The sequence below is a fragment of the Danio rerio genome, chromosome 18 (genome assembly GCF_049306965.1).
Source record: "Danio rerio strain Tuebingen ecotype United States chromosome 18, GRCz12tu, whole genome shotgun sequence".
In the NCBI taxonomy this organism is placed as follows: Eukaryota; Metazoa; Chordata; class Actinopteri; order Cypriniformes; family Danionidae; genus Danio; species Danio rerio.
Genome location: NC_133193.1, coordinates 23,321,167 through 23,340,862, shown reverse-complemented (window position 1 = coordinate 23,340,862; position 19,696 = coordinate 23,321,167). Strand labels below are relative to the sequence as shown.

General features: G+C 33.7%; 1 protein-coding gene across 17 annotated transcripts; it reads left to right on the top strand.

Annotated features, from left to right (window-relative positions):
• The first annotated feature begins 162 nt into the window (after positions 1 to 162).
• On the top strand, positions 163 to 19,195 carry tsnaxip1 (translin-associated factor X interacting protein 1). Of its 17 annotated transcripts, none has more exons than XM_009293577.3 (17): positions 163 to 319; positions 1,613 to 1,703; positions 3,423 to 3,505; positions 3,649 to 3,757; positions 4,952 to 5,045; positions 5,266 to 5,462; positions 6,453 to 6,588; positions 7,652 to 7,821; positions 9,189 to 9,260; positions 9,355 to 9,436; positions 9,555 to 9,670; positions 9,753 to 9,881; positions 9,970 to 10,128; positions 14,686 to 14,795; positions 14,883 to 15,006; positions 18,283 to 18,389; positions 18,508 to 19,195. In XM_009293577.3, exons 1-17 carry the CDS (start codon positions 276 to 278, stop codon positions 18,701 to 18,703), a joined length of 2,019 nt encoding a protein of 672 aa, XP_009291852.1. In that variant the 5' UTR covers positions 163 to 275; the 3' UTR covers positions 18,704 to 19,195. The 17 variants fall into 17 exon arrangements, 12 of the variants coding, with proteins under 12 accessions (XP_009291852.1, XP_073785427.1, XP_073785429.1 ...); NM_001100100.1 differs by having other exon boundaries at positions 177 to 319; positions 3,420 to 3,505; positions 18,508 to 19,187; XR_012393744.1 differs by lacking the exon at positions 14,686 to 14,795 and having other exon boundaries at positions 3,420 to 3,505.
• Positions 19,196 to 19,696: the final 501 nt, after the last annotated feature.

Sequence of the window (19,696 nt, the reverse complement as noted above, 5' to 3'; positions counted from 1 at the left end):
CGTTTAAAAAGTATAAATATGTAAAAAATGTTACATTTATATATTAACAAATGTAAACGAATTCCGTCACACATATGGCGTTTTAGACGACAGGTTATGTTATTGTTTATTACAGGCACGCCAAAGGCATCTATAAGTAGGAGGTCTTTCCTAGGGTCCTTCAGTATCATAGCAACCACCCCTCAAACAACAACAATGCCACGCCGCTGAAGCTTTGGTTGGACGTATGATATTATATTTGCTGCGAAATATTCAAAAGTTATTTATTCGTCCAGATGGCAGTAAAAGATCTACAGCTGCCCCCGCTGCTACACTCAAGGTTAGACGTATACACAACTAAAGTACGCTAAACTAAAATCGAAGGACTGTTGTCCGAATAAGGCTGCAGACGTCAGTAGAGGAATAGCAAATAACATATCAAGCATAAAAAAACACAAATATTTGATGATACAAGTTAAAAAGTTTATGATTAATGATCACAGTGCAGCCTCAAAGCAGTAAATATTTGTCATTTTAATTATTTTTATTCGCCAATCGCCGTTACCCTTTAAACCACCATTTAAACCACTGTTAATTAGCAGAAATTAACTAGTCCTTAGTCAAGGGTTGAAACCTCTGGTCCTTGAGGGATATGAAATAGAGACAGTTATATGTTTTAAATATTTAGGAACATTTATTGATAGTGGATTAACATTTGCTGCAAATGCAGAGAGCATTAAAAAAAGCAATGCAGAGATTATGTCTTATTAGGAGGTCACAACAATTTAGTGTGAGTCAAGATGTTCTGGAGATGGTATACAAGAACTTAGTTCAAAGTGTTGTGAGTTTTAACATGACTGCATGGTATGGACTGTTGCCAATTAAGGAAAAGCAAAAACTGTGTTGAGAAGTAAAAATTGCCAGTGCAATTGTAGGTAAAGCACAAAGACAACCAAATGAAATGTATTCAATAAGAGTTAAACAGAAAGCACACGTCATTACTGAATATTGTTCCCATCCCTTAAATATAAAATTTTAGCTCTTGTCATCAAAAAGACGTTTAGGCAACCTCAAGTAAAGAAAAATGTGAATCAAATGTCCTTTGTGCCGACTGCCATTAGATTTTTAAATACTGGGGTTTAAGTATGTATAGGGCTTTAAATTGCGTTTTAATGTGATTTATGTGATGACATTGAATGTAATTTGTGCTGCCTGTTTTTTTCTGTGATGTGTGTAATATGAACGCTGATGTGGTTGTGTGGTGAAGCCAAAGATAAATTTCCACTTGTGGACAATAAAGAAAGTAAACTTACTCATCTGTCAACCAAAAGCATTAAAGTAACGCCAATTATTTATAATGTAACATAAATAAGCAGGACGACTTATCATTTTTATACATTTAAATAAGTACAGGTGAGAAACAGAATAAGTTTATTTTTTTGCACAAATACGTTATCATGAATGAAAGTAGAACACCGTTTTAACTATATTTTATTTTATTTTCTTACGAAAGTTATTTGGAATAATAAAGTAGACATGAGACAAATTTTACCATCTATAAAAGCCATAGAAATTGTGTGTTATCGAAAGTCACAGCATCTCAAATACCCAAGTTGTCTGTCTTCTGTTCTAGGTCATCGTCTCAATTTGAGTCTAATGATGACAACAATAGAGGATTACAGCGACACATTGCAAACAAGATGTCTAGAGCAAAATTGATAAAAGTAAGTTATGAATTTGCAAGTTAAATTATCCCGGTTGTAATATATATACAGGGATGGGCAGTATTTAAGGTTCATGTATTTCAAATTAGTATTTTAAATACCAAATAGTATTTTATAACTTGTATTTTATTGGGTATATGAAAATGGGTTAATTTTCTTTATTAAAATACTTTAGTGTCTTGTATTTTTAAAATACTGTAAAATACTTTGTAAGAAGTATATGATCACATCATAAAAATGTGGCCTGGTCTTGAAATCAGAACAGAAAATTGATTAAGAAGGTGGTCAATGCTTGGAGTAGGGATGAAAATTATGCAACACACACAAAAAAAAAAACAAGAGACAAATGGCATTGTGTATATTTCAAAACAAGTCAACAATCATTAAAAATAGTATACTGCACAATGCCTAGACCAGTAATATATAATGGCAGTATAGTGTACATTTTGTCATCAGCATCTTTGCTTAAGAAATGAGATGGCATAAAATATCAGTCATTAAAAACAGAATGTGGAGCCTACAGCACATAATCATTCTCAATCTCAGTGCTGCAGGTTGAAATGCAGAGGTTGATTAGAAATATAAAACACCTAAAGACGATGTAATGGTATTCACTAAGGGGGCAATCTGGGACTCTTCCAGTTAAAGAGGAACTGAGAAACCTTTGGGAGAATGAGTATACTGTACAGATAATAGTAGTTTTGAATGGTTTGCTGATTCGATGCCAAGAAAGTAGGACAAACAACATACAAATAACTCCTACAGTGGCAAGTCCTACAATACTTCATTGGCTGTTTTAAATGCCAGTAGATGATCTGCAGATGCAGTGTACAGTTAATGAAGAAATGTCAAAGTGGCACAATGCAGTATATCAGACACCAATAATTAATAATACTCCAATCTAGTTTATTTGCAAAAAGAGATAACTCAGTTTTTTAGAGATATCATGTTTTATGTTGTGCATTGAAGAGTACAAATGCAATAAACATGATTTATGGAAATGACTAAAACTGGAGATTTCAATAGTTTTCGTAAATCATGTTTTTACATTATGTATTGAAGATTTCAATTGCTAAAAAACTACATTTATTGAACAAAAAATTAAAACAATCTCTACATATATATCCCTTTAAAAATATAAGACTGTTAAGAGATTGTTGGAAGAGATATAGTAGTATATACTCATCTCATCTGCATTACATGTTTTTTACAGCGATTAAAGCGAACATCTTCAAGACAGGAACACTAATAATTATACAAAATTTATGCTAAAATGAAAAAGAAAATCAGTTTAATGGTGAAGGCATTGATCAAATATGCCTATTGATTAACGGTTTGCGACGAAATTTCATGGAAAAATATTTTGTAGTATTTTCAGAATACAAAGTACAGTATTTTATTTTGATGCATTTGTGGCTGCTGTATTTTGTAGTTTATTAAAATTAAGGTATTTTGTATTTTATTTCAAAATACATTTCAATGTATTTTTGCCCATCCCTGATAACACGTTTACATATATGCCAAAAAACATATATGTATTCTACATTTATAACACATATACGTCCCATATATGTCAGAAACATATATGTTCACTTATATGCCATAAACATTTATGTCCCATATAGCTATTTACATTTACAAGCAAGATTAACAGGTGTACCTAATATATTGGCTGGTGAATGTATATTGTATTAATGCAAATCACTCCATTTCCAGCAGACCAAAGAGAAGGAAAAGAGTTATTTTTCATCTGAGCCTGCTGAAGTTACATTTCAAAAGCCCAGACAAATAAGAAATTATGGGTATGGCAAGAATTCCACATAGAGCATATGTGTTCATGTTAACAATAGTTTCATAATTTTACAATGTTTAGTCATATTCTTTTGTTTTCAGTCAGTTCTGAATATCAGTGCCTTGGTCCTGATGGTATCTTCATGTCCTGCAGGTCTCTTGCCAAGCCTCGTTTCTTAGAGCAACTGGAGTGTCTTCTCAAGAGAGAACTAGAAGTTTTAGACAACACACAGGACTCTAAAGTCCAAGAGCTCAGACTGCAGGTAAACTTCTTACATCAAACTGGTTTTCTTAACAAAACAACACAGTTCAAGGCTTTGGGGTGAAAGCAAATGTTCAGTGTCACATGATTCTTTAGAAATCATTCTTATACTGTATGCGGAATGATTGTTGTAGTTGAAAAATAAATATGGAAACAAAAATACATTGATTATTTTTCTCCCCAAGATTATGTGGTTCATAGTTAAAAGAACATTGTCTATTGAAATAACTAATTGTTAATTGAAGTTGAACATTTTAGAAGTTTGACTTTCATGTAAACTGCAAAAAATGCTTTTTTACTGAATTTTTTTACTTGTTTCCAGTACAAAATCTGTTTTTTTTTTAAACAAGCAATTACACTGTTTTGTTTTGTTTTAAGAATAAACATGTCAAAATGAAGTGAGATTTTTTTAAACAAGCAAAATAATTTGTCAATGGTGTACGCAAAATAAACTTGTTGTTTCTTTTGACATAAGATTATTTTACGTATCCCATTTGCAGATTATTTTGCTTGTTTTAAGGAAAAACTCACTTCATTTAGACATATTATTTCTCAAAACAAGAAAATATGTTTGACTTGTCTAGAAAATGCTTCTTGATATAAGAATTTTTAGAGATTTTGACTAGAAATAAGATTCAAATTCAAGAAGGTATCGCTGCAGCCCGGAGACTTCCTAGTGGTAGGAATTACGCCACAAGTAGGATGGGTGACCTCCAAGTAGGAGAGAAATTTGCCATAGGTGGGCTGGGTTTAAGTGGTATAGGTGGAGTGGACATTAATAAACCACATCAGGATACTTTGAGGTTGGGTTTAGGGTAGGGGAGGTGTAGACGTTAATAAAACATAATTTATTGTAAAGTTGGGTTTAGGGTAGAGGGAGGTGTAGACATTCATAAAGCACAACATTGGACTCAGTGTCATGTACAACACAATAAATACATAAGAACTCTACCGCACCCATTGGAATTGGCTCAGTTTTAGCCCCTTGGAGAGATACCTCTGTTTAAATCCCTCTCAAACATTTAAGAAAATCATTTTTTTGCAGTTTAAAATAGATTTATTTATTTTTTTAGGAAGAAATTAAATAATTTATAAAACAAATCAAACTGACCCCAAACTTTTCAAGAGTTATACATTGAAGAAAACACTAAATCCCCTTATTTTTCTGCTATTTTACCCTTTTTGCTTTATAAAGGTTTACCAAGAAGTCTTTGGCCATTTAATTGAAGAATTTAAAACCTATAAGCCTATTTTGTCTGCCATCAAAAAGGAGTATGACATCACATTAGGTATGTACATTCGGAATGTTCAATCAAATATTTGAGTAAGCAGGCTATCTCCATTTCCATTGGTATTATTATTTTAAAATCAATTTAACAAAAAGAAATAGTTTCACAAAATGTTGCAGCAAAATAAAGAAATCTAATTCCACAAATAAATAAAATACCAATGAAACTCAGTTAACTATTTCATTTTAGACACTAATCGAAGTGCTAATGTCTCTCTCAGCACATCTGCGAGATCAGATCAGGGATCTGCTACCGCTACGGCCGAAGCTGGTGCTCGTGTCAGAACAATGTGACAAGAAGATTCTGGAAATGAGAGTACAGGAAAGAGAGGAGGTTCGAGCTCTGAAGCAAGAGTGCAGGCATCTGCAGAGCGTCATTGAAAGCATGAGGTCACAACAGAGTGCTCTGCAGATTCAGGTGGAGCTCAGTTTACTTTAAATTATTTTACTCTGTTCTTCTGTAGAGATCTGGTTACTTTGGATTATTCAGATTTAGATGCCTGCTTTGAATTTGTGTGGTTAATCAGATGTTTGGCTTTAATTAGGTAATTTTGTGATGGATAGTTGATGTTTTTCTTTTAAATACTTTTTGTTTTCAGATTTAGTAACTTTATAAATTCAATTTACAGGGTTAGGTCACCCCAAATAATTATATAATTTATAATAATAATTATTATATTATATTGTCATATTGTTCCAAACAGATGTCTGTCCCGCCATTGAAAGTCTTTTCACCGACACTGCAAAAAAAAAATATTTACTTAGAGTTGTTTTCTTATTTATAGTCCAAATATTTAAAAGTTTCTAAGTCAAGAAGCTCTACACCAGTAAACATATTTTATTGTTTTCAGAAATAATGTCAAGCTAAATAATTTTTGCAACATTTTTCTTAGCCCATTGGCTCATTATTTTTCTTGTTCTTAAAATTAAATTAAAATTCTAAAAATAATTTTGATATTATTTCTGAAAACAAGACAATATTTTTTTAACTTGTCAAGAAAATGCTTCTTGATTTAAGATTTTATTTGTACTAGAATTTGGATTACGAGACAAAAAAACTAAGTATGAAATGTTTTTTATTTACATTGTAAAACTCAAAACTGATGCTTCAAATATTCATAAAGATAATTTAAGCCAAAATGAAATCTGCTCATCATACAAAGCAAAGACTTGAATTAAACTGCTTAATGTCTTTACAAATGCTCTGAACAAATTCCATATGGGTTTGGAGCAACATTATGGTAAGTAAATGAAGAATTTTTAAATTTGGGAAGAAATAACTCTTTAACCTTAATTTTTTTTTTAATCCAATACTTATTTTATAATATTCACAGTGCTGCTGCTTTATTAAAGCAAACAGAAGACATGATAAAACACTACATCATGATTATCTCATCTCTCCCCAAAGGTTGATCATCTAAAAGAGGATCTAGCCACCCAGTATCAGCTCTACAGGGACGAACGTGATGCACGAAAGCTGCTCATCACCAGAATCAGCACAATGCAATCTACCCAAGATGCCGAACATGATGATAATAATGAAGGTTACGTTAATAGTGGAGTCTGAAAAAAAACAATAAACATGAAAACAAAATACTATTTGAATTTATGTATCAATATAAGGACTTGAGCAGAGGTGTGACGGTAGGCAAAGTTTTACATGTTATGCCATATTTTCTACATTTATAGATAAGTTTATTATTTTTATATATTTATAGCTTAATTTTTTTGATACATTTACAGTTAACAATTACATTTATTCATTTAGCAGACTCTTTTATCCAAAGGGACTTGCATGCAAGTAGAAAAGAAGCTATATATAAATGCTTTCACATGTCTAAGTTATTAGCTAGACTAGTTAGTAGCTCTAGCTTGACTCCCGTCTTGCACCCCTAAACTTCTATAAATGATCCAGAACACTGCAGCTCATCTGGACTTCAATGAGCCCAAGAGAGCATCGCATAGGTGAGTGGGCTTGACAAACCACCTGTAGAAAACAAATTGTTTCATCTCCCTGACACTTTAACGGGCACTTGCACCTGTTTTACACATTTGCACCAGACACGTTCTTACAAAAAAAGTGCGTCACACAGGTAAGTGGGCTTGACAAACCACCTGTAGAAACACTCTTCTCTTATATATATATATAAAAAAAAAACTTACTCTAACACCTAATTCTCTGATCACTAACAGTTCTTTTTTATAATTAGCACTTCTTGTGTGTATTGCCTCTTCTTGTTAAATTGCTGAATGCCTTCTCAATTGGAAGTCACTTTGGACAAAAGTGTCTGCTAAATGTAAATGTACTTACAATATTAACAGTGACTGGCATACTGTACAAAAAGTGGAATAAAAGCCAGCTTTTCCTGATCTGATTCTGCCAATGGGCGTGAAGTCAGATTACTAGATTATATTGAATATTAGCTATGCTGGAGTTTCTGTAGAGGTAGCAGGTAGTCAAGATGAAAGCACATTACAACCTGTACTTGAAGCTAGAGTAGCTTGTCTGGTAAGACTTGAGAGTGTTTTATTGGAATGTTTGTGTTAATGAGGTTGAAGATTTAGTAGTGAGGAGCAGGAGTTTTGACAGAAACTTGTTCTTCTCAGAGGATGAGTCTGAGGATCCTGTGGTGGTGAAAATGGCTTTACAGGTGTGTCGAGAAGATCTTACCAAAGCCCAGATTGAACTCAACCGCCTTCAAGCTGAATACAGTGATGTGGTCCCTCGACGAGATTGGGACAACTTGAATCACTTGCATGAGGAGACGCTAATGAAGGTATGGGAACAATTGATATGAAACATATTATAGAAATGTACACTTATTGGCAACGTTCTTGGTACATCTTCCTTATGCCAAATTGGACCCCTTTTGCTTTCAGAACTGAATGGCATAGGTCCTGAAAGGGCTTTAATCATTCCTTATAGGTCATGTGAAATTCAAATATTTTTTATATGTCAGAATCACATGTTATCCCCACGTTCGTGTGGGTGCTCCGGTTTCCCCACAAGTCTAAAGACATGTGATACAGGTGAATTGGATGAACTGAATTGTCCGTAGTGTGTGTGTGTGTGTGTGAATGGATGTTTCCCAGTGATGGGTTGTGGCTGGAAGGGTATCTGCTGCGTGAAAATGTGCTGTATAAGTTGGCGGTTCATTCTGCTGTGGCGACCCCAGATTAATAACTATAATAATTCGGGACTGATTAATGAATGTTAGAATCAGTATGTTAGTTTGAAGGATATCTATAAGGTAGTGTGCACTTAAATATTTTTCTAAAATTTGCATTTAGAAAATATAAAGCTAATATTAACATTCAAAGCTTGTATTTGTGACGTCTGCCTAAATGGATGAATGTTTTTTTTTCACATCACCTCATACTTTAGTTTCTTATCAAATCTTGACCAATCAAATGCTCTCTAGTATCTGACATTCCCTTCAAAATGCTTTACATTTGCTTTTCATTTGATGCGCTTAAACTCAAAACATTCACTGACAGAGCTGTGATAAAAACAAAATGCTATTGGCTGTTTTTTCAAAGGGAAGGAGCTAGTCTATGTCCCACCTATCTACATTTTTAGTTGAAATTACGTCAAACATTGAATAAAAATGCACATTTCAAAGCACTTCAGATGATGATAGCATCACACACATGCTGTAGATTTGTCAGCTGCATATCCATCATACATGACAGCTTTTTTGCATAAAAGATAACATACAGTTAATTAAGTGTAACAGTAAACACAGTTGTTACAAAATATTTTATTTAAAATTAAAACGTTGTTCAAAATCTATTTTAATTAAAGATTCTTGAAAGATATAAATGTATTCAAATGTGTACTTTGCTTTCTATAAACCTGTTTACCCATAGCATGACTTAAACATCAATAATAATCAGCCTATTGTACAATTTCTGAAACATTTTGATTTTATGTTTGCAAAAATAAATGCAGTTTTGTGATCATAAAATGTTTTCAAAATCACACCAAATGTTTGAATTGTAACCTATCATTTAATCTATAAACAAATCAAAAAGAATGACTCTTAAACATCTTTTCTAAAGAGGCAGATGTAAACTGAAGATCATAATAATGACTGCAATATGTGTTTGTTTTACAATAATATTTCATGATTTCTTATTTCAGCTGGAAACCCTACAAACAGACTTCAACCAGGTGAAGTCTGAATATGACACACTGCTGGAGGTTCATCAAAAGGTATTGTCATACAGAGAATGAGCTGGAAGGCTTTAAAGAGGTCTAATAATGACAAAAAAACGATCATTAACTCATACATTATTCCAATCAACAGTCAGCACCGACTACACAGCAACATGGCTCAGATAGCCAACACATTGCCACAACTCCCAGGCCAAACTGGGAACAGTGTTCAGGTATCAATTTCTGAACTTACCATACAGATTTTCTGTAGTCATAAGCCAGATGTTGCCTTCTTTATATAGCACATCTGAGCATATGTTCAAGATGGTAATTATGCAATATGGGCTATAGATATACTCGGAGGGACTGAGCGATGTAAAGAGCTTTTTGAAGGTCAGTCCAGCCAAAAGAGGCTGGAGATCTTGATGAAGGAGATTAATAGCCAAAATCAGTTCTTCACTGGACTTGTAAGTGTTTTTAACCTCACATATTTAGCATTGGAGACAATTGTACCATCTTTGCTTGGTTTAATTAAAGTTGTTTTGACAGGGAACATCCAGTGACGTGCCCATTTATCTGCGATATGAGGGGAAACTTAAAAATCTTAAGCTCAAGAAAGCAGATGTTATTAAGGTAATAAAAGAAATATGGAGAAACAAAATGGCGGATAATGAAAAGGTATGGTATACGAATGTTCTTTCTTAATTTGATTTATCGTTCGATAGATATGAGTGTTTGATTCTCCACACATTTCTCTTCATCAAAGAATGATGACCCCAGAGATCTGCAGACGTTTCTTCACAGCTATCTTGTGGAACAGTATAAAGATAAAGCAGGAGAATGGGCTTACAGCCTCATGGAAAGCGTACAAAACAATCTCAAAGATGATCTCATTTGCCTTTTCAATGATGTCTTGACTGGAAAGGTTTGTACTTAAGCTAAATAATTTCTTCCAAGTGTTCTTAATATCAAAAACATGTAGCATGCCTCCAAATGTTTATTTGGATAGTTATACATTAAAATTAGTGCTGGGCAAAGATTAACAGTGATTAATCGCATCCAATTTTTTTTTGACATAATTATAGTGTATATGGGATTCACACATACATAGAAACAAAACTATACAAAACAAATTTGTTAAATAGATATTTAAATTTATATATAATTTGTATCATATACATTTAAATGTTATCACTAAATTTAAAAATTTTCACAAATATTTCCATGCGGGCGAAGCAGTGGCGCAGTAGGTAGTGCTGTCGCCTCACAGCAAGAAGGTCGCTGGTTCGAGCCTAGGCTCAGTTGGCGTTTCTGTGTGGAGTTTGCATGTTCTCCTTGCGTTTGCGTGGGTTTCCTCCGGGTGCTCCGCTTTCTCCCACAGTCCAAAGACATGCGGTACAGGTGAATTGGGTAGGCTAAATTGACTGTAGTGTATGAGTGTGTGGATGTTTCCCAGAGATGGGTTACGGCTGGAAAGGCATCCGTTGCGTAAAAACTTGCTGGATAAGGTTAGCGGACTTATCCTCTTATTAGAAAATGAATGAATGAATGTTTGCATGCATGTGTGTGTGTATATATACTTATAATAAATATACACAGTACACATGCTTACATTTTCAAAATAAACTTTTATTTTTTTAATCAATCATGATTTATTTTTGCCCAGCACTATTCAAAATATTATGCTAATTGAAAAGTTTGTAATATAATTTTGGATCTCTGCTATAGGTTCACATCCATCTTACGTCAAAAAACAGACAAGTTTTTTTGGGCAAAAAGATTAATTAAGGTGCAATATGAGATCTTGGAAAATGCTATGTAAACGCATTTGGACGACTTAAGGTGTACTCACACTATAGGCTATCCAAACCGTACCTGGGTGTGAGTGCTCCAAATCGCACGCAGGCATGGTTAAGTTAGCTGGCCCTGTTGGAAGAGGTTTGCCACAGTGTGGTTCAGTTGGGCTTTGGTCCGGTACGCTTGTAGTGTAAGTGCACATGCCTGAGTGCGAAACTAAAGACGCCACTTTTTTCATGAGGATTTATTAATCATTCTTACACAAAATGTCATAGTTTATTAAAGAAACAAACCTCCCCTCATCCTCCACTCTGCTGAGGTAGACAAACAGTGTGTCAGCTCGTGTTATTTTGCGACTGCATCATTACATTAAGACAGAAATGAAATTTTTGGGTGAATTATACCTTATAAATGCAGTATGTGACGCTTTTAACACCGTTTGGAGGTGTCCACGTTGCTGAGCAAAGTATTTACAACCATGTGAAGACTTGTGCCACCATTTTTATGCTTCTCTCCTGACCTTGAAAATATAAATGGCAGAATTGTAGTAAACCACAATTAAGATTGTGTGTAGGGTCAAATCGAAATTGTGATCTTTTTTCGATTAATTGTGCAGCCCTATGTATAAGTCATTTCTCAATTCCGCTCCTCAAGCTCCACAACTAATTCAGTCATGAGTGCCCTGCAAAGTGTACTCCTCAAGATACTCCCCAGTAAATCACATATGACAACATGTAGTGCCAATTATATAATGGTATATTAAATATCACAATGCAAATAACATAAACATACAAATTTAACAGGGCTGCCAATGTTAGCCTTCTGAATGCCTTAAAATAGAATTGCCCAAAGTAGGGCCTGCAGGCTGAAATTGGCCCTTGGTAACCTTTGAATTGGCCCACAATCCCATCTGAAAGGAGAGTGAGAATGATGGAGTGGGTGGAAGAGCATGCCTTTGACAGACATTGTCATTTCAAATTTAAGATAAACTCTTGTTTCTTTGTTTTATTGCTGGGCTAAAAAACTGAAATTAAATGATCCAATTCAATGTTGTTAATGAATAAGGCTTTTAAAATGTAAATACGGTCACTAGACAGATAGGACAACGCACAAGTCAAGGCAGGAGCAGCTCGACTAGTGTATTCAGCATTGAACTCAATTGTGTTATAAATGGAATTGTTTATGTTTTTACAGAAATAAGTTCATTATAAAATGTTTACAATGATACTGGATTAGTTCATATGTTTTAAAGCAACATTTTCTAGTTTTTTTATATATATATCCAATAAATTAGCAAATTTCCCTTAGCAAATTTATTGTACGGTTTGCTATTTATTCGGCCCAAAGCCCTCAATTGGCCCTTAATAAGAAAACTTTGGGCAAACCCTGCCTTAAAAACACTGTAATTCGTATTTGTTGTCCCTATTGTGCTGGATTAGACCCTGCTCTGAGGTAGGAGCTAATTTAGTTCCCCCAATGCAGGGCTGATAGTGGAAAAAATTCCTGAGCCTGAACTTTTTTTCCTTGCCCGTGAGGTGAGTAGGGGTGGGTATGCAACGCACTTTTAACACATATTTTGTGGGCCCCTGGGCCCAAATATATTAACAGCCTATGTGTAACTCTGATCATCATTATTGTCAAGTGGCTCTTTTTAGACACATGCCAGTAATGTCAGTGACACATGCCAGTGTCAGTGATCTTGTGACATGTGCCAGTAGGTGTCAGTATAAGCACGTTATAAGCACATTAATCTTATGTCTCTTTGCCTTAATATTTAAAAATCATTAGGCAAATGACACCTGTTATCTTACATGCATATATGTTATGAGTTTTAAACATGCATTTTATTATAACTTTTTAAAGGATTTTATTTAAAATGCCTTAAAATGAAAATAAGTTAAATAATAAAATAAATGAATGAATTAAAAACATAGAGAAGTCCATATTGTAGGGATCAAAGGAACTGCCAGGATGCAATAATATACAGTACAACAGATAAGTGTAACCCCTCCCATACATAAGCATGCCACAATAAATTTGACTGACATGTACTGTCAAATGACTATATTACGTACGGAAGTATGACTACGAATACATAAAATAAATGCTTTTAAATTAAAACATCGTGGAGTAGCTCAGCAAATAAACTAACTTGCGACGCGATAAATTAGGTTAAAAGTCGCGTAATGATTAAATATGGTTTTGCTCGTGTTCATTAATGTCATAAGCTTCGCCGGGTGTCGATGTCACTGCAGTGACATGCAGCGGACACTCTGAGTGACACAGGTCACTAGGTCATTACACATGCCACTAGCGAGTGACACATGACAGTGGAAAACCGGACGTGCCACCGGAATGTGCCAGTGTCATCTGTACGTCAGATGTCGTGTCACTCCATGTTAAAACTGCTACTGCGAATCCGCGTTCAAGCGCACACAATAAGCTAAAACTCGCCCCAAGCACCGGCAAAAACAAAAAACAATGAATGTGTCGAGGAAAGTGTAAGGACATATCTTAATTATTTATTAATAAACTTATTCTGAGTCAGTGTCGCAAAGATCCTGACTGGCAATCTCCTCTTGGACTCGCCTTTAGAAATTCATCTTTACGGATTACATGAAGGAGTTTTTTTGTTTTCGATTTGTTTTATTACGTTAATTAATAATTTAAAGCTTTCTATAAATATATTTATTATGTCTGTGAGGCATATACATTTTGCTTCATTTTGTTAAGCGCTCCTGTTCAAAAACCAGACGACAGAAAGCGCAGTTTTGGTTTTCTTTATTTTATAAAATCGCTGTAACGTTTTTTGATGTATTACTCGTACTTTGTGAGCAAAAATGACGGATAACTTTAAATTGCTCCCACTGAAAAAATGCAAGTGATTGCTCTGGCGCCTCGATGTCCTGCAAGCTTTTTATAAGCAAACTATGCGCCTAATAGCACACATTCTTTAACGTTTAAGCTACCATTGTTTTATACTTGAACTGTTTTATATCTTTTATTTTAGGCAAGTCGTGATGATCTGAGAAGGCAAACTGATCAAACAGACAATGATGGTCTTCCGCTGGGCGCTGTTCGTTAAAAAAACCCTTAATTTTAACGAATAAAAAATGCTCCAAACGTTTTTCTAAATAAGCTGAATAAAAAACGAAACTAAATATAAACACTTTGCCATTAGGCTACATACAAAACTGAACTATTTCATAGCTGAAACACTAAGTTGTTTAAGGAGAAGGGGGAAATATATTTTTGTCCCGTCTATTGCTTCACCGTTATTTCGAGAATAAACCCAGCGTAAATATGCAGATGTCATTCCCAAAACATATCAGCGTATATGTGCCGAAAACGAAAGTTTCATACAAATTCTGAATGGATTATAGCCTGGAAAGTGCACAGCACGCTCCTCTTATTATCACTAAAAAGAGTCACTAATCTTAGTTCATAGAGATCTCACAAAGATCCGTTATAATTTATAAAGCTCTCTAAATTACACAATGAATCTTTTATTTACATGGCGTCTACACTCAAAAGATGATTCACGAGCACACGAAATGGCACTTAATAAAAACCAATCCGGCGCTTTCAGTAGTGAGTGAATTCTGTGAATCTAGAGAAATGACAGATCAATATCCGTGAACCTGATTTAGAATCTGTAATTGTGTTGACTGTAATGTTGTGGCAGGTTGATGAGAGTATCTACCATGGACAGACACAGCTGCTGTCTCACTTGCTTAAGGTTTTAATTCAAAGTGACATAACGCAATGCGGATCACTGACTGTCTCAGAATTTAGGTGAGGATAAAAAAAGTCACATTTTCTTATCAGTAAATGTATGATTGTCATTTTATTTTTTCACTATATATGTGTGGTGGTTTTCAGCGAGGCATTGAGGAAGGCTTTCCCTCTGAAGTCGGATCAGGACATTGAGGAGCTGTTGGCGGCGGCTCAGACAGAGCTGGAGAGCAGTGGAGTGCGCATTTCTTATCAGACACTTTATACAGAGGTCAGTTCCAAAGTTTTCGCTAAGAATATGTAATTCTTTGATTGTAAAAAGGAGTAGATTTTGTGGCTTTAAGCTCATCATGATAGGGATTGGTGTGACCAAAATATCATGCAAATATTAGGTACTGCATGGATTGTCATGTGTTTGAATTTTTAAAAATATTTATAATCTACAAATGTCGGAAATAATAAGATACAACTTCAAAGTAATTATTAGTTCTCTTGATTTGCCATTTAACAGTCACATATTTTGGTTATTTGTTTTGTTTATTTTATAAACTGCTGATAATGTATAATATTTTTTGTCAAATAAGTTTTATTTTAGACACAGATTCAGAAAGAAAATAATTCTCTGTTTTACATATTTTGTCCATATATAACAATGGCAGAGCAAAGAAAAAGAAAGAAAAGGAAAGAAAAGGAAAAACAATAGGAAAATCAAAATAATAAATAAAAAACCCACCCACATAAAAAGCCAACTTGTTTACAAAGACCTGTTTGAACAACAGAGCATAATGACAAAGCATATTAAAACATTACAGAAGTGATGCATTATTCCATAAGGTTTTTTCAAGGTAACAGATAAAAGGATGCCAAATTATGTCAGATTGTTTGATTTTTCTTTTCAAATAGTATCTAATTCACTCCAAATGTAACATAGAGGCCATTTCTCCAAGCCACATGATTCCTTTTTATCCCAAAACAGTAGCAGTAACTTCTTGGCAGTAGTTAAACAGTATAAAATCAATTTGTGTTATGTATTTGGTACACGATTTGGTTACGATCTGGTCGTAATTTCACGTCAAACTTGACTATCTCAGAAAGCACTTCAAAAATTTCATTCTAATAATTCTGTATCTTAAAAAAATAAAATAAAATTGTGAGATAGAGCCACATTTGATGAATTGCATTTGTCGCAAAAGAGGTGAAATATTTTGCAAGAATTAATTTTTTCTTTGAATAATGTAAGTTATGAATTATTCTAATCTGATTAAGACTAATGTATATTATTTAACTTAATATGATACATTTGTTTCCAGAAATGTATACATTTGAAAGTATGGATTTTTCTGAAAACATTTAATAATGCATTTTTGTCATATATCCTTATTTATAAATGATCTAATGATAATATTATTTGAAATTCTGAAGACACATTTTCAGCAGTTTAGTTTAAAAGAAAAACCTTTTTTATTAAACAAACTTACCTTTACTGCAAATACAAAAAACAAACAAAAACAATTATACATTTTATTTTTATTTTGTTTCCAAAGCTGTATTTATACATGTATTAGACTTTTACATGTTCATGTAGGGCTGCACGATATTGGAAAATCTAACATTTCAATATTTTGCTTTGTTCAACAAGTCAGAATTATTAGCCCCGCTTTTAAATATTTCCCAAACGATGTTTAACAGAGCAAGAAATTTTCACATTATGTTTGATAATATTTTTTCTTCTGGAGAAAGTCTTATTTGTTTTGTTTTTTTTGGCTAAAATAAAAGCAGTTTTTAATTTTAACACCATATTAAGTTCAAAATTATTTTTAATTTTAAGCTATTTTTTTTTTGATAGTCTACAGAACAAACCATCATTATACAATAACTTGCCTAATTACTCTAACCTGCCCAGTTAACCTAATTAACCTAGTTAAGTTTTTGAATGTCACTTTAAGCTGTACAGAAGTGTATTGAAATATATCTAGTAAAATATTGTTTACTGTCATCATGACAAAGATAAAATAAATCAGTTATTAGAAATGAGTTATTAAAACTATTATGTTTAGAAATGTGTTGAAAAAAAAATTCTTCCCATTAAACAGAAATTGGGTAAAAAAATAAACAGGTGGGCTAATCATTTTGACTTCAACTGTATATTGCGATAGGAATACAATTTCACCAGGTGACTTGATTTTCTTTATTTGGAAATTTTAGATTGATTTTGATGATTCTGTAGCAGGAGTGCATCTGTATAAAATCTAGTAAACTATCTATAAATACAATAAAGAATAGTCACAAACAGTGTTTTGTTGTTTTCCGAGTCTAACAGTATACAGTAATTGAATAATAAAAATAAATCAATAAAATCAATCGTTATTAAAGTTAAAAATGCTACAATTTCTAATGCCTGAATGCTTTCAAAGGTGCCCTATAATGTAAATCTGGGTAAACCAATGTATAATAGAAAAATAAAAAATCAGTATATGGAAATGGGCATATTTTGAGCCTCAGACACCACTGTTTCCTCGTTTTCATGTAAATTTACAACCATGGAATTAACATGAAAATGGGAAAACAGTGGTGTCTGAGGCTCACAATATGGACAACGGGCCAATCAGAAGACAAAACAAACTGTGATGAGACTCACGGGCCATGCCCTCCTCATTTGCAAGTAAACTAATTTTAGGTCATTCATCCAGACCTGATGAGCACTTTAAAGAGGCACAAAGTATGTTTAGTTTCATCTTTTGTTAATTTATCATGTTTAAAGTGAAATGTAATGCGTGTGTTTCAACAGTTGTGTAGACTGCTGAATCATGTCAAATCACTGCTCAACTGTCATATGCTCATGCAGAGTTTGACACCAAAGACTATAAAAATTGCTACTAAGTCCTGGCTGTTTTCTTACATCGCGATACATTGCTATCACTCACTTTTGTGAAGTTTAATTATAATTGAGCCTTTATCCACAACAGATCTGGTGAGCAAAAAAGGTTAACAATACTCCGATTGGGTTTGTATCTGTCCATATTCAGTGTACATCATGCTCTCTGTGTGTGTGTCTGTGCCTGCAAGAGCGGCATGTCAGAGCGGAGCTCATTAATATTCACAACACAAACCATATATGCTCAATCATAGACCTTCTGATTCTAGGAGTATTTTATGGAGCAACAAATGAGCTTATTATACCATTTCTGGAGATTTTATTAAACTTACCGAAGCCAAAAACCTACTGTGCAGACATCAGAGAACATTTTAACTTAATAAACCAATGCAGTATATGGCACCTTTAAAATCATTATACAGTCGCGAGCCTCAAAAAAACACATGAAAATGATCAATTATAATACAACATCAACATCGCATATCCTGCAATGTGACTATTGCAACTGATCACATTGCGAAATCAATACTGAAACAATATATATTATTGTGCAGCATATGAACATGTACATGAACTCATAAAGAGTTTTGTGAAAACATGCCTCCTCGTATCCAGCACAATATCTATGTTATCACAGCATAATCCTCTGTGTGCATGTTGTTTCTACTTCAGGACACAGATGGACAACACAAAGAATTCCTGAGTCTAGTCAAAAAACAAGCTACCGCTGAGAGGCTCCAGTACATCAGTGAGCTTAGAGCTCAGTTGGAAGGCAAAGGGTGAGAAACCATCATGTGTGCTTCGTTGGAGATCTAACAGTAAAGCCACGTTTACCTAATCCTGTTTAGATTGCAGTATATATGTTCTCATACTTCTGCCATGTTCTGCATATCATAGGGAAGTGGATGCAGAGCAGCTCTGGGTTGCCTTCAAAACTATTGATCCCTCACTGGAACCTGAAAATCTGGAATGGAATCTCAGTGTAGCTTTTCAGACAAAGGAGAGTGAATTACAAGCTCAAGCTTTGGAAAAGGAGGTTGTGCTACAGCGTCTCTCTGTGGCTCATGTCAAAAGGGCAGGGCCAAAGGGATGACCGTTGTTACTCCAAGCACATTCATGGGCTATTTATAACACACTACATATAGTAACCAAGCATAGCACTTAGGCATAGAAATGCCTCTGTGGTGGTAGTGTTTTGAAAAATCCCATATCAAAGATTAGACAATGATAAGTAATGGAATGCTTTTGTTCAATAGCCTAATGTTTTAAAGAGAAAGAAAACTTGTTTGTCTTATAACCTTTTACATTTACAAATATTTATATTAACATTTTAAATCAACAGAGATTTATTCATTTGTATTTTTGCATAAATTACTTGAGAATTGTCAATAGATCATACATTTATATCGATTTGTTATATTTATTATTTGTTCTGCTGCTTAGTTACAATTGAATGTCATTTATTAACAAGAGCCATGCTTTCTGACAAAATGACGAAAAGGAATGTTACTTTTTTCCAACAATTTATTATTTAACACTGTTCAGTCATCTTTTAAATAAACTTGAAACCTTTTTTTACACAAAACTGAGTAAAGGCTTTGGATCTTGCCATGTGAACACACACACACACACACACACACACACACACACACACACACACACACACACACACACACACACACACACACACACAAATGGATTTGACTCCAAAGCATTCAAGTTAAAAATGACTGATAATTATTTCATTTTATGTTTAGTAACGCATGTTTTGTTCTGCATCCAAACAAAATCTGAAGTCTCATATTTGAAACATCTTTTTTAGATTTATTCATTATTGATTAATATGTTTTTGAAAATATACACTACTGGTCAAAAGTTTGGGTTCAGTGTTTTTCTTTCATGTTTTTTTTTCTGTTCATCAAGGCGGCATTTATTACATGTACAACTAGTTTTTTAATTGTTAAATATTTATTCAAATTTATTCTTATTGTATGCAGTTTCAAATGAAATAATTACTCCAGTCATTATTGCTTTTATAACTATTACCATTACTACTACTAATAATAATATTAATAACAATAATTAA